At 43.4% G+C, this 15,619-nt stretch overlaps 1 protein-coding gene across 1 annotated transcript; it reads right to left on the minus strand.

Moving 5' to 3' along the window:
* Nucleotides 1-2: 2 nt before the first annotated feature.
* On the minus strand, nt 3-15,330 carry bida (BH3 interacting domain death agonist). Its single transcript, XM_064929554.1, has 4 exons — nt 15,099-15,330; nt 14,531-14,796; nt 10,953-11,086; nt 3-663 (listed from the first exon to the last, which is right to left on the minus strand). The coding sequence occupies exons 2-4, from the start codon at nt 14,784-14,786 to the stop codon at nt 460-462; spliced, it is 594 nt and encodes a 197-aa protein (XP_064785626.1). The 5' UTR covers nt 14,787-14,796; nt 15,099-15,330; the 3' UTR covers nt 3-459.
* Between the last annotated feature and the right edge of the window lie 289 nt (nt 15,331-15,619).

Raw genomic sequence — 15,619 nt, forward strand, 5'->3', positions numbered from 1 at the left:
CATTTTATTACTCTTAAGTTTATTTTTAAATGGATCTCTATGCATACAACAAACAAAGGCATTTAACAAACACTAACATGGATTTTGAAACAAAAGGGGATTCATCCCCTTTGAGGAAGCCATGTATTGTTACAAAACTGTTGGGGGAGAAAAACTTGTTACAGAAATCATTTAAGCACAATGTGGAAGTGAAAACAGCAGACGATGCATGACACTTCTCCATCCCTTTCAGTATCAGAACTGGTCAAATAAAGCACTGAAGTTTCCAAATCCAGCTGCAATCACTTTCTTTTCACAAAAATGATTGAAAGTTATACATTTACGGAGCAGCTTGTTAAGAAAATGAATTTGCCCCTGAACTAAACTAAATGGCCCACTCACTACTGATTGGTAATCAAGCATCAGGCTCAGTGTACGTCCTGAGTGGGGAGTCCGTAGAGTTTGGGGTCTGTTTTGAAGTCACCTGGCCACGGTCGGGTTTATGAACTGAACTGCTGTGCTGAACAGATTACGGAGCAGTAGGGGGGCGTGCTCACACACCCCCTTCACCAGGGTCAGAGTGAGGGCCATGATCACCTTCTCCTGGGGTAGATAGTCCAGCACGGGGCCCAGGCCCTGCTTCTTCACCCACTCCACTTCCAGGGCTAGGTGGTGCTTCCATAGCTGGGGAAACACACAGACAGACTCGTGACATACTTACGGATTGAATTTATACCCGTTACTAGATTATATTTTATAACCCCTGTGGTTTCAATTCACAGCAGCAACACCATTATTTGGACATACATTCCTAGACACAAACATATCTACACTGAACAAAAATCTAAATGCAACATGTAAAAAAAATAATGGTTTTACTGAGTTACAGTTCATAAGGAAATCAGTCAATTGAAATCAATTGGATTTCACATGACCAGGCAGGGGAGCAGCCACCCACTGGGGAGCCGGGAACAGCCACCCACTGGGGAGCCAGGCCCAGCCAATGTGTTATTCCCTCACAAAAAGGGCTTTATTAGACAGAAATACTCCAGTTTCATCAGCTGCCCAGGTGGCTGGTCTCAGACGATCCCAAGAAGAAGCCGGATGTTGAGATCCTGGGCTGGCATGGTTACACGTGGTCTGAGATGGTTGGATGTACTGCCAAATTCTCTAAAAATGACGGAGGTAGCTTATTGTAGATAAATTAACATTAAGTTCTCTGGCAACAGCTCTAGTGGACGTTCCTGCAGTCAGCATGCCAATTGCACGCTCTCTTATAATACGAGACATTGTGGCATTGTGTTGTGTGACAAACTGCACATTTTAGAGGCCCTTTCTTGTTCCCAGCAGAAGGGCTGGTGTACCTGTGTAATGATGTGGCGTGCAAAAGTATTCATCCCCTTGGCATTTTTCCTATTTTATTGCTTTACAACCTGGAATTAAAATTGTTTTTTTGGGGGGGGAGGGGGGGGTTGTATCATTTGATTTACACAACATGCTTACCACTTGAAGATGCAAAATATTTTTTTTGGTGAAACAAAGACAAAAACTTGTGCATAACTATTCAACCCCCCAAAGTCACTTTGTTGAGCCACCTTTTGCAGCAATTACAGCTGCAAGTATCTTGGGGTATGTCAATAGAAGCTTGGCACGTCGAGCCACTGGGATTTTTGTCCATTCTTCAAAGCGAAACTGCTCCGGCACCTTCAAGTTGGATTGGTTCCACTGGTGTACAGCAATCTTTAAGTCATACCACAGATTCTCAATTGGATTGAGGTCTGGGCTTTGACTAGGCCATTCCAAGACATTTAAACGTTTCCCCTTAAACCACTCAAGTGTTGCTTTAGCAGTACACTTAAGGTCATTGTCCTGCTGGAAGATGAACCTCCATCCCAGTCTCAAATCTCTGGAAGACTGAAATAGGTTTCCCTCAAGAATTTCCCTGTATTTAGCACCATCCATCAGTCCTTCAGTTTCCCAGTTCCCGCAGATGAAAAACATCCCCACATCATGATGGTGTTCTTGGGGTGATTAGGTGTTAGGTTTGCGCCAGACATAGCGTTTTCCTTGATGTCCAAAAATATACATTTTAGGCTCATCTAACCAGAGTACCTTCTTCCATATGTTTGGGGAGTCTTCCACATGCATTTTGCTTATTTTTTTCTTCAAGCAATGGCTTTTCTGATCACTCTTCCGTAAAGCCCAGCTCTGTGGAGTGTACGGCTTAAAGTGGTCCTATGTACAGATACTCCAATCTCCACTGTGGAACTTTGGAGCTCCTTCAGGGTTATCTTCGGTCTCTTTGTTGCCTCTCTGATTAATGCCCTCTGTGCTTGGTCTGTGAGTTTTGGTGGGCGGCCCTCTCTTGGCAGGTTTGTTGTGGTGCCATATTCTTTAATAATGGATTTTTAAAATTGTATTTATTTCACATTTATTTAACCAGGTAGGCTAGTTGAGAACAAGTTCTCATGTCCAACTGCGACCTGGCCAAGCTAAAGCGTAGCAATTCGACACACCAAAGAGTTACACATGGAATAAACAAAACAGTCAATAATACAGTAGAACAAAAGAAAACAAAAAGTCTATATACAGTGAGTGCAAATGAGGTAAGTTAAGGAAATAAATAGGCCATGGTGGCGAAGTAATTACAATATAGCAATTAAACACTGGAATGGTAGATCGGCAGAAGATGAATGTGCAGGTAGAGATACTGGGGTGCAAAGGAGCAAAATAAATACCAGTATGGGGATGAGGTAGGTAGATAAATGGACTGTTTACTGAACTTAGCCTATCTGTAAACTGCTCTGACAGCTGGTGCTTAAAGCTAGTGAGGGAGATGTGGGTCTCCAGCTTCAGAGATTTTTGCAATTCGTACCAGTCATGGGCAGCAGAGAACTGGAAGGAAAGACGACCAAAGGAGGAATTGGCTTTGGGGGTGACCAGTGAGATATACCTGCTGGAGTGCGTGCTACGAGTGAGTGCCGCTATGGTGACCAGTGAGCTGGGATAAGGTGGTGCTTTACCTAGCAGAGACTTGTAGATACTCGTCGCCAAACCCACTGGCTACAGGTTATGAAGCGAGGGCCAACCAACTAGAAGCATACAGGTCGCAATGGTGGGTAGTGTATGGGGCTTTGGTGACAAAACGGATGGCACTGTGATAACAAACTGGATGCAGTCTGAGTAGAGTGTTGGAGGCTATTTTATAGATGACATCACCGAAGTCGGATCGGTAGGATGGTCAGATTTACGAGGGTATGTTTGGCAGCATGATTGAAGGATGCTTTGTTGCGATATAGGAAGCCAATTCTAGATTTAATTTTGGAGATGCTTAATGTGAGTCTGGAAGGAGAGTTTACAGTCTAACCAGACACCCAAATGTTTGTAGTTGTCCACGTATTCTAAGTCAGAGCCGTCCAGAGTAGTGATGCTGGACGGGCGAGCAGGTGTGGGCAGCGATCGATTGAAAAGCATGCATTTAGTTTTACTTGCGTTTAAGAGCAGTTGCAGGCCACGGAAGGAGAGTTGTATGGCATTGAAGCTCGTCTGAAGGTTAGTTAACACAGTGTCCAAGGAGGGGCCAGAAGTATACAGAATGGTGTCGTCTGTGTATAGGTGGATCAGAGAATCACCAGCAGCAAGAGCAACATCATTGATGTATACAGAAAAGAGAGTCGGCCCGAGAATTGAACCCTGTGGCACACCCATAGAGACTGTCAGAGGTCCAGACAACAGGCCCTCCGATTTGACACACTGAACTCTGTCAGAGAAGTAGTTGGTAAACCAGGCGAGGCAATCATTTGAGAAAACAAGGCTGTCGAGTCTGCCAATAAGTATGTTGTGGCCAGGTCGACGAATACGGCTGCACAGTAATGTCTCTTATCGATGGCGGTTATGATGTCGTTTAGAACCTTGAGCGTGGCTGAGGTGCACCCATGACCAGCTCTGAAACCAGATTGCATAGCGGAGAAGGTATGGTGGGATTCGAAATGGTCAGTAATCTGTTAACTTGGCTTTCGAAGACCTTAGAAAGACAGGGTAGGATAGATATAAGTCTGTAGCAGTTTGGGTCTAGAGTGTCACCCCCTTTGAAAAGGGGGATGACCGCGGCAGCTTTCCAATCTTTGGGAATATCAGACGATACGAAAAGAGAGGTTGAACAGGCTAGTAATAGGGGTTGCAACAATTTCAGCAGATAAATTTAGAAAGAGGGTCCAGATTGTCTCGCCCGGCTGATTTGTAGGGGTCCAGATTTTGCAGCTCTTTCAGAACGTCGGCTATCTGGATTTGGGTAAAGGAGAAATGGTGGGGGCAGCCATGTGGAAAGCATGGCCAGCCGTAGAGAAATGCTTATTGAAATGATCAATTATAGTGGATTTATCGGTGGTGACAATGTTTCCTAGCCTCAGAGCAGTGGGCAGCTGGGATGAGGTGCTTTTTTGAGTTCGTACTACAGGATGCAAATTTGTTTGAAAAAGTTTGCCGTAGCTTTTCTAACTGCCTGTGTATATTTGTTCCTAACTTCCCTGAAAAGTTGCATATCACGGGGGCTATTCAATGCTAATGCAGAACGCCACAGGTTGTTTTTGTGCTGGTCAAGGGCTGACAGGTCTGGCGTGAACCAAGGACTATATCTACTCCTAGTTCTAATTTTTTTGAGAGGGGCATGCTTATTTAAGATGGTGAGGAAGGCACTTTTAAAAGAATTGCCAGGCATCATCTACTGACGGGATGAGATCAATGTCATTCCAGGATACCCCGGCCAGGTCAATTAGAAAGGCCTGCTCGCAGAAGTGTTTCAGGGAGTGTTTGACAGTGATGGTCGTTTGCCTGTATCCGTAATGGGTCTGCGACCAATGAGGCAGTGATCACTGAGATCTTGATTGAAAACAGCAGAGGTGTATTTGGAGGGCGAATTAGTTAAGATGACATCATGAGGGTGCCCGTGTTTACTGATTTGGGGTTGTACCTCGGAGGTTCATTGATAATTTGTGTGAGATTGAGGGCATCAAGCTTAGTTTGTAGGATGGCCGGGGTGTTCAGCATGTCCCAGTTTAGGTCACCTAGTAGCACGAGCTCAGAAGATGGATGCGGGGCAATCAGTTCACATATAGTATCGAGGGCACAGCTGGGGGCAGAGGGAGGTCTATAGCAAGCGGCAACAGTGAGAGACGCGTTTCTGGAAAGGTGAATTTTTAGAAGTAGAAGCTCAAATTGTTTGGGTACAGACTTAGAAAGTAATACAGAACATCTTTGCAGTTTATCTTGGCGGCAAACGTTATAGTTAGCAATGGAGTTCAGGGTTTTTGGTGGTGTTCCTAAGCCACGATTCAGACACGGCTAAGACATCTGGGTTGGCAGTGTGTGCTAAAAGCAGAGAGTAAAACAAACTTAGGGAGTAGGCTTCTAATGTTAACATGCATGAAACCAAGGCTTTTACGTTTACAGAAGTCAACAAATGAGAGCATCTGGGGGGTGGGAGTGGAGCTAGGCACTGCAGGACCTGGATTAACCTCCACATCACCAGAGGAACAGAGGAGAAGTAGGATAAGGGTACGGCTAAAGACTATACGAACTGGCCGTTTAGCACGTTCAGAACAGAGAGTTTGGGGTTCTGGGCAGGATAGCATAGATTCAAGGCATAGTGTACAAAAGGTAAGGTAGGATGTGAGTACATTGGAGGTAAACCTAGACATTGAGTAATGAAGAGAGATAGATAGTCTCTAGAGATGTTTAAACCAGTTAGCATGGGTTAGCATGGGCTAGCAGTTAGCAGACCAGGGCCCGGCAGTTTAGCAGTTAGCAAACCGGGTTAGCTAGAAAGTTAGCCTTTGAGGAGGGGGAGGGGGTGTAAGTCTGTTTTTGCCTTTTCGTGCGGTGACGTCGATAGACCAGTCGATTGAATGGTGCTCCGTAGGATGTTCAAAGTTTCAGATTTTTTTATAACCCAACCCTGATCTGTACTTCTCCGCAACTTTGTCCCTGATCTGTTTAGAGAGCTCCTTGGTCTTCATGTTGCCCCTTGCGTAGTGGTGTTGCAGACTCTGGGACCTTTCAGAACAGGTGTATATATACACACTTAGATCATGTGACACTTAAATAAAGTCCACCTGTGTGCAATCAAACTAATTATGTGACTTCTGAAGGTAATTGGTTGCTGCTGACATGTATACTGTTGAGTCATCACCGTACATAGACACACAGGCTTTATTCAAGGTCGGTGGAAGGTCAATGGTAAAAACAGACAACAATAATGGCCCAAGCCGGCTCGGCTGCCCTGCGGTACACCACACTCAACTGAATTTGCATGAGAGAAGCTTCCATTAACGAACACCCTCTTTTCTATTAGATAGGTAACTAGATCCATTATAAGGCAGAGGATGCAAATCCATAACACCTACGTTTTTTCAGCAATATGTTAGGATCAATGACATCAAAAGCTGCACTGAAGTATAAAAAAATAGCTTTCATAATCTTCTTACTATCAATTTCTTTCAGCCAATCATCAGTCATTTGTGTCAGTGCCGAGCATGTTGAGCCCTTCCCTTTCAGCATGCTGAAAGTCTGTTAACTAGTTTTCTGTAAAATAACTATTTGATCAAACAATTTTTTCCAAAAGTTTGCTAAGCACTTAACAGGCTGATTGGTCGGCTGTTTGAACCATTAAAGGGTGCTCTGCTATTCTTGGGCAGCGTAATGACCTTTGCCTCCCCCATGTCTGAGGGCACACACTGTTTTCTAGACTAAAATTGAAGATGTGGCAAACAGGAGTCACAAAGTATTCCACAACCAACCTCAGCAATTTACCATCCAGGTTTTCAGTACTAGGTGGTTTGTCCTTATTTAGAGATGGCAATACATTTTTTTGCTTCTTCCACACCCACTTTGTGGAAATCAAAACTACAGTGCTTGTCTTTCATTATTTGTTCCATCATACATGAATATGAAGGCACAGCATTTGTTGTTTGAATGTCATAACTAAATTTGCTAATCTTGTCAACAAAAAAGTTAAAGTAGTTGGCAATATCAAAAGGTTTTGTTATAAACAAGCCATCTGCCTCAATGAAGAATGGAACCGAGTTAGCTTTCTTGCCTAGGATTTAATTTAAAGTTCTCCAGAACTATCATTTTATATATAATTTAACTGTTAAATAGTATCTTTTCTGTTTAGTGATTTCTAAATTTACTGTATGTTTGCCAGTTACTGTATGTGTTGTCAGACTTATTTGCCTCATCCCTCAATCATATAATTTTTTAATTTGTCATCTATCCAGGGGGATTTGCCAGCTTCTTGATATGCCACACTTCCGGCGCCGACAGATGGCCGCCTCGCTTCGCGTTCCTAGGAAACTATGCAGTTTTTTGTTGTTTTTTTATGTGTTATTTCTTACATTAGTACCCCAGGTCATCTTAGGTTTCATTACATACAGTCGAGAAGAACTACTGAATATAAGAGCAGCGTCAACTCACCATCAGTACGACCAAGAATATGACTTTCGCAAAGCGGATCCTGCGTTCTGCCTTTCACCCAGGACAACGGAATGGATCCCAGCCGGCGACCCAAAAAAACGGCTTCGTAAAAGAGGGAAACGAGGCGGTCTTCTGGTCAGACTCCGGAGACGGGCACATCGTGCACCACTCCCTAGCATTCTTCTCGCCAATGTCCAGTCTCTTGACCACAAGGTTGATGAAATCCGAGCAAGGGTAGCATTCCAGAGGGACATCAGAGACTGTAACGTTCTTTGCTTCACGGAAACATGGCTCACTGGAGAGACTATCGGAGTCGGTGCAGCCAGCTGGTTTCTCCACGCATCGCGCCGACAGAAACAAACATCTTTCTGGTAAGAAGAGGGGCGGGGGCGTATGCCTTATGGCTAACGAGACGTGGTGTGATCACAGAAACATACAGGAACTCAAATCCTTCTCTTCACCTGATTTAGAATTCCTCACAATCAAATGTTGACCGCATTATCTACCAAGAGAATTCTCTTCGATTATAATCACAGCCGTATATATTCCCCCCCAAGCAGACACATCGATGGCTCTGAACGAACTTTATTTGACTCTTTGCAAACTGGAATCCATACATCCTGAGGCTGCATTCATTGTAGCTGGGGATTTTAACAAGGCTAATCTGAAAACAAGACTCCCTAAATTGTATCAGCATATCGATTGCGCAACCAGGGCTGGCAAACCCTTGGATCATTGTTATTCTAACTTCCGCGACGCATATAAGGCCCTGCCCCGCACTCCTTTCGGAAAAGCTGACCACGACACCATTTTGTTGATCCCTGCCTACAGACAGAAACCAAAACAAGAAGCTCCCACGCTGAGGTCTGTCCAACGCTGGTCCGACCAATGATTCCACACTCCAAGACTGCTTCCACCACGTGGACTGGGATATGTTTCGTATTGCGTCAGACAACAACATTGACGAATACGCTGATTCGGTGTGCGAGTTCATTAGAATGTGCGTTGAAGATGTCGTTCCCATAGCAACGATTAAAACATTCCCAAACCAGAAACCGTGGATTGATGGCAGCATTCGCGTGAAACTGAAAGCGCAAACCACTGCTTTTAATCAGGGCAAGGTGACTGGAAACATGACCGAATACAAACAGTGCAGCTATTCCCTCCGCAAGGCAATCAAACAAGCTAAGCGTCAGTATAGAGACAAAGTAGAATCTCAATTCAACGGCTCAGACACTAGAGGTATGTGGCAGGGTCTACAGTCAATCACGGATTACAAAAAGAAAACCAGCCCAGTCACGGACCAGGATGTCTTGCTCCCAGGCAGACTAAATAACTTTTTTGCTTACCGCTTTGAGGACAATACAGTGCCACTGACACGGCCTGCAACGAAAACATGCGGACTCTCCTTCACTGCAGCCGAGGTGAGTAAAACATTTAAACGTGTTAACCCTCGCAAGGCTGCAGGCCCAGACGGCATCCCCAGCCACGCCCTCAGAGCATGCGCAGACCAGCTGGCTGGTGTGTTTACGGACATATTCAATCAATCCCTATCCCAGTCTGCTGTTCCCACATGCTTCAAGAGGGCCACCATTGTTCCTGTTCCCAAGAAAGCTAAGGTAACTGAGCTAAACGACTACCGCCCCGTAGCACTCACTTCCGTCATCATGAAGTGCTTTGAGAGACTAGTCAAGGACCATATCACCTCCACCCTACCTGACACCCATTCCAATTTGCTTACCGCCCAAATATGTCCACAGACGATGCAATCTCAACCACACTGCCCTAACCCATCTGGACAAGAGGAATACCTACGTGAGAATGCTGTTCATCGACTACAGCTCGGCATTTAACACCATAGTACCCTCCAAGCTCGTCATCAAGCTCGAGACCCTGGGTCTCGACCCCGCCCTGTGCAACTGGGTACTGGACTTCCTGACGGGCCGCCCCTAGGTGGTGAGGGTAGGCAACAACATCTCCACCCTGCTGATCCTCAACACTGGGGCCCCACAAGGGTGCGTTCTGAGCCCTCTCCTGTACTCCCTGTTCACCCACGACTGCGTGGCCACGCACGCCTCCAACTCAATCATCAAGTTTGCGGACGACACAACAGTGGTAGGCTTGATTACTAACAACGACGAGACGGCCTACAGGGAGGAGGTGAGGGCCCTCGGAGTGTGGTTTCAGGAAAATAACCTCACACTCAACGTCAACAAAACTAAGGAGATGATTGTGGACTTCAGGAAACAGCAGAGGGAACACCCCCCTATCCACATCGATGGAACAGTAGTGGAGAGGGTAGTAAGTTAAGTTCCTCTGCATACACATCACAGGCAAACTGAATTGGTCCACCCACACAGACAGCATCGTGAAGAAGGCGCAGCAGCGCCTCTTCAACCTCAGGAGGCTGAAGAAATTCAGCTTGTCACCAAAAGCACTCACAAACTTCTACAGATGCACAATCGAGAGCATCCTGGCGGGCTGTATCACCGCCTGGTACGGCAACTGCTCCGCCCACAACCGTAAGGCTCTCCAGAGGGTAGTGAGATCTGCACAATGCATCACCGGGGGCAAACTACCTGCCCTCCAGGACACCTACACCACCCGATGTTACAGGAAGGCCATAAAGATCATCAAGGACAACAACCACCCGAGCCAATGCCTGTTCACCCCACTATCATCCAGAAGGCGAGGTCAGTACAGGTGCATCAAAGCTGGGACCGAGAGACTGAAAAACAGCTTGTATCTCAAGGCCATCAGACTGTTAAACAGCCACAACTAACATTGAGTGGCTGGTGCCAACACACTGATTCAACTCCAGCCACTTTAATAATGGGAATTGATGGGAAATTATGTAAAATATATATCACTAGCCACTTTAAACAATGCTACCTAATATAATATTTACATAACCTACATTATTCATCTCATTTGTATACGTATATACTGTACTCTATATCATCTACTGCATCTTTATGTAATACATGTATCACTAGCCACTAACTATGCCACTGTTTACATACTCATCTCATATGTATATACTGTACTCGACACCATCTACTGTATCTTGCCTATGCTGCTCTGTACCATCACTCATTCATACATCTTTATGTACATATTCTTTATCCCTTTACACTTGTGTGTATAAGACAGTAGTTTTGGAATTGTTAGTGAGATTAATTGTTGGTTATTCCTGCATTGTCGGAACTAGAAGCACAAGCATTTCGCTACACTCGCATTAACATCTGTTAACCATGTGTATGTGACAAATAAAATTTGATTTGGATGGATTATCTTGGAAAAGGAGAAATGCTCACTAACAAAAATGTAATCAAATTTGTGCACAAAATGTGAGAGAAATAAGCCTTTTGTGCATATGGAAAAAATCTAGGATCTTTAATTTCAGCTCATGAAACATGGAACCAACACTTTACATGTTTCCCTTATATTTTTGTTCAGTAAAATTCTGAGCATTCCAAGTAACAAGGATTCCAGAAACTTACCCCAACGGAATACTTCTGCAGTTTCTTGGTCAGATTCTCAGCAGCCTGGGCCATCACACTACGCTCAAGCTGATCAGCTATTTCAATCAGCCCTGCAGCGACACCTCTCAGGGCTTCTTCATCGGCAGGGTTGTCTGGAGGGCAAAGAGCATGTTAGTCAAAATCATATTGAATATGAACAGCTAAAGTATCCACAATTTGATGTCAACACAGTATCATTTTCAATCACTTACACAACAGTTCAACCCAGATGTGCCAGATCCCTGTCACATTGTACAATAAAGCTAAGATGTACAGCAGTATACAGTGCCTTGCGAAAGTATTCGGCCCACTTGAACTTTGCGACCTTTTGCCACATTTCAGGCTTCAAACAAAGATATAAAACTGTTTTTTTGTGAAGAATCAACAACAAGTGGGACACAATCATGAAGTGGAACGACATTTATTGGATATTTCAAACTTTTTGAACAAATTAAAAACTGAAAAATTGGGCGTGCAAAATTATTCAGCCCCTTTACTTTCAGTGCAGCAAACTCTCCAGAAGTTCAGTGAGGATCTCTGAATGATCCAATGTTGACCTAAATGACTAATGATGATAAATACAATCCATCTGTGTGTAATCAAGTCTCCATATAAATGCACCTGCACTGTGATAGTCCCAGAGGTCCGTTAAAAGCGCAGAGAGCATCATGAAGAACAAGGAACACACCAGGCAGGTCCGAGATACTGTTGTGAAGAAGTTTAAAGCCGGATTTGGATACAAATAGATTTCCCAAGCTTTAAACATCCCAAGGAGCACTGTGCAAGCGATAATATTGAAATGGAAGGAGTATCAGACCACTGCAAATCTACCAAGACCTGGCCGTCCCTGTAAACTTTCAGCTCATACAAGGAGAAGACTGATCAGAGATGCAGCCAAGAGGCCCATGATCACTCTGGATGAACTGCAGAGATCTACAGCTGAGGTGGGAGACTCTGTCCATAGGACAACAATCAGTCGTATATTGCACAAATCTGGCCTTTATGGAAGAGTGGCAAGAAGAAAGCCATTTCTTAAAGATATCCATAAAAAGTGTTTAAAGTTTGCCACAAGCCACCTGGGAGACACACCAAAAATGTGGAAGAAGGTGCTCTGGTCAGATGAAACCAAAATTGAACTTTTTGGCAACAATGTAAAACTTTATGTTTGGCATAAAAGCAACACAGCTCATCACCCTGAACACACCATACCCACTGTCAAACATGGTGGTGGCAGCATCATGGTTTGGGCCTGCTTTTCTTCAGCAGGGACAGAGAACTGCCCCTTTTCTAATATCATTTTCATATACAGACAAAAATCCCACAATTTTACCATGCCAGCTTTTTTCCATATCTGAAAGGGGTAGGGGGTAAAAACCATGGGGCAATTCCACAGTAACAGAATGCTGGAACTCAGATGTTTCACTTTAAAATGTATGCCAAACAAAAACCAATGATTGCAAAGTTAAACAAACCATACAAGTCATCCTTGTGCATAGAGTTGTATGGTTTGTTGAACTTTGTAATCATTTTTTTTTGGCATAGTCTCAGAATCATTATTTTACCATGAAATTGCCCCATGGTGAAATAAAACCCACATAAAGATCTAGTCATGATACCTGCATTTTCACAGGCCCTGTAACCAAATACAGGTATCAGGTCTATGTGAATGGTTCTCTGCTTTTTTTGTAGGTAAACTCATTAACATACCATTTTTTAAAGGTCCAGTGCAATCAAAATGAGGTTTCCCCGTGTTTTGTATCATATTGTACAACAGCTGATCAAACTAAAGCTATACAATTGTGAAAGAAATGTATCAGTGTTATTTCCTGATAGTTGTATTTTCAACCAGCAATCAACACAGGACCTTCTAATCAGCAGGTTTGCATGGGCGGAAGTTTCGGCTTTCCATGGTGACATCACCATGTGGTAAATTGGTTAATAGACCAATAAAAAAAAAAAAGAGTTCCAAAGCCCTCTGCTAATCTATTATAGTAAGGTACTTAATTGTTATCCATAAATGTTTTGATATGTATATAAAAACAGCGGCATTGGGCCTTTAACGCCTCCCTAATTTGTAATGCAAACAGACCCCATCGTTTAACAACACCTGCCAAACCTCCCAATTTGCCAGTTACGCACTGAATGTATAAAAGGGGTATACCAGCAAATACGTGATCAATAAGGGTCTGTTTGAAAGGGGGTCAAAAAAACAATTGTCTTACATCGTCTGTCTGAAATTAGTGTAAGGCACCCAGCTAGGGATTAATTCTGCTACCATGTTTGCAAAGCACACAGACCAACAACTCATGACCTTCCTGTTAACTATATTCTGCTTGCTTAATCTGGATTTAATCACAAAACAATATAGAATCATATACAACTTGTATGGGTCAATCAAGCCCATACTTATTCCCTGAGTCATGTTAAGGTAACTAATTTACCAAGGTGCATTTGAAACCTGTCACCAGTAGTGTCATTCATTCAGAAAGACATTTTGTGACCTTGGGTTTAAGGTTCAATCTGCACATAGTATAGTTCTGAGATATTGAGCGTCAAAGATTTCACATCTCAGAACTGTTTTGTAGAGAATTCCTCGTTCATAACCCATTAAGGTCCTTACTTTAAAAAGGTACCTTAAAGTGCAGACTATCAAAATCCTGAGACATTTGTAAATCTGTTTTTTAGGGGATGCAATTGTAGATAGAACCTTATGGTTCTGAAATGTCAATCTGGTTTTGAGGTTCTGACACTTCTGAATTAGACATGTTGAGTTAAGAAAACTATAGCTATTTGAATACATAAATTAGTGTTATATCTTAGTAAAATACAATAACACTAAATACATTAAGAAATGTATTATGATCATCAGCTGAATTACGGTCACTGAACAATGATGTGACAACATCATTTACTTTAAGATTACTGACTGTTTTTTGCTTGAGTGGCATTATTGCTGGCTTGACTAGCCTGCCCTAGACCATACATAGAGAGAGAGATGGCAAATACATGTGTATTTGTTCAGGCTTGTGATTAAAGATAAACCAATTTGAACTTGGTGCTTTTTGGTTCTATACAGATAGAGCTTTCCATTTTTTTCACTTTACAATGTACTATGCAGAAATCACTCTGCCATTTCCTGGCGTAGAGAATCATTGTACCATCTAAACTGCTGTGAGATCTTACCCATAACCAAAAATAGTATTTTCAGCTGTTACAAAAGTACAAAAACAAAAGAAGCAAAAACGAAACTTGACAAGGGGAAGCATAGAAATAGCACACCTAAAACAGATTTACCGCTTCTAAGACTTGCTTTCAATGAGAATAACAGCTCTATAACAGACTGTTCTATGTGAATTTGGTCTAGCCGCCTGACAGTTACATATCGCAGCTTTAAAATTTACTTCACATACATATGAAGATCAAATATGTGACTAACTATTTTGACAGAAATGTCAAAACCTTACAGTCTGCAGGTCTTGACTTGTCAAAACTAAGTGAATGTGACTGATGGAATTTCAATCATACTATAAAAGAAAAACGAAAACAAACCAACTCACAGGGCCATGCCAGTGCAGCCTGAGGCTCAAGCCCCTCTAGTAAGATACTACTGCTGCTGCAGAAGTGTCCATCTGTCTGAAGCTCGCCCTCCTCGTGGATGTTAAGACCCAGACCATTGCCGTTTATGTCCTGGGTTAGCTTCAGCTCCCGGGCCAATGAGTCCAGCTCTATGCGGAGCTCCGCACTGCTGCAGCTCTGCTGTTGAAGGAAAGTCAGAAAGACCAGGGGAGTGCACTGAACATCCCCACAGTCCATCGCTGTTCTTCTACAGGGAAAAGCAGAACATAATATATCCATTGCAATTTCATCAGATATAAACTAGCTCTAAAGTTAGTTTCCTACGAATGCATTTCCAAAGTATTTACTAGCTAGCTGAACGTTACCAAGATGACACAGTCAGCAGCTAAGTTGTTAACCTGTAGGAGCGCGCTACATTCGATTCAATTGTGTGCGAACAAAACAAGTCTAGCTAGCTAACGTTAGCTAGCTATTTAACGTAACGTTTGCCCGTGTTGATGCTAGCAAATAGCAACACACTCAATACTAACATTTTCTCTGTTCACTCACCGTCTAAAAACAGTAAATATATTGGCTGGTAAAGTTCAGCTTGCTTATTACAACATGAAATAGCTAACAACACACGCTGATTGACACCGCCGAGTCAGAGCCGTTCGCCTTGCTTTCCAGACAACACACACGCACCCCATCAGTTTGGGAAAATTGGGGGGTTTGGGACATTTCCCCCCGCCGCGGACTGGTTTTACTACATGTGTGGCTACATTGGGCTGCTTCGATTACACTGGGTCGTGGAGTACCGCCCATGGCCCGTGACATGAGCTCAAAAGCGGTGAGGGAGGTGCTCTTTCTCAAATATAACACTATCTGCGCCGCTTGGTCATTTGTCAAAGCATGGCGCGTTATCCAGAAACATCTATTTTCTATGAAATACATTTCTTTTCTATTTTAATTGGGAAGGCAGATAAAGCGTTATCACTTTTGCATTGGAAAACACCGAATCCTACTAATTACGCGTGCTTAAATCACTTTTGTTTTATGCCGACGCCACCGTGGGCTTTAAACGGGGCAAC

Source organism: Oncorhynchus masou, chromosome 22, assembly GCF_036934945.1.
Source record: "Oncorhynchus masou masou isolate Uvic2021 chromosome 22, UVic_Omas_1.1, whole genome shotgun sequence".
NCBI classification, from domain to species: domain Eukaryota; kingdom Metazoa; phylum Chordata; class Actinopteri; order Salmoniformes; family Salmonidae; genus Oncorhynchus; species Oncorhynchus masou.

Bases quoted from the DNA above. Each gene is read 5' to 3' on its own strand.
- bida (XM_064929554.1), bottom strand. From the start codon at position 14,786: ATGGACTGTGGGGATGTTCAGTGCACTCCCCTGGTCTTTCTGACTTTC. The intron at 11,087-14,530 runs GTGAGTTGGTTT...TTTGCCCTCCAG, and splicing joins GGCTGCACTGGCATGGCCCT to ACAACCCTGCCGATGAAGAA. The intron at 664-10,952 runs GTAAGTTTCTGG...GTGTTTCCCCAG, and splicing joins TGCAGAAGTATTCCGTTGGG to CTATGGAAGCACCACCTAGC.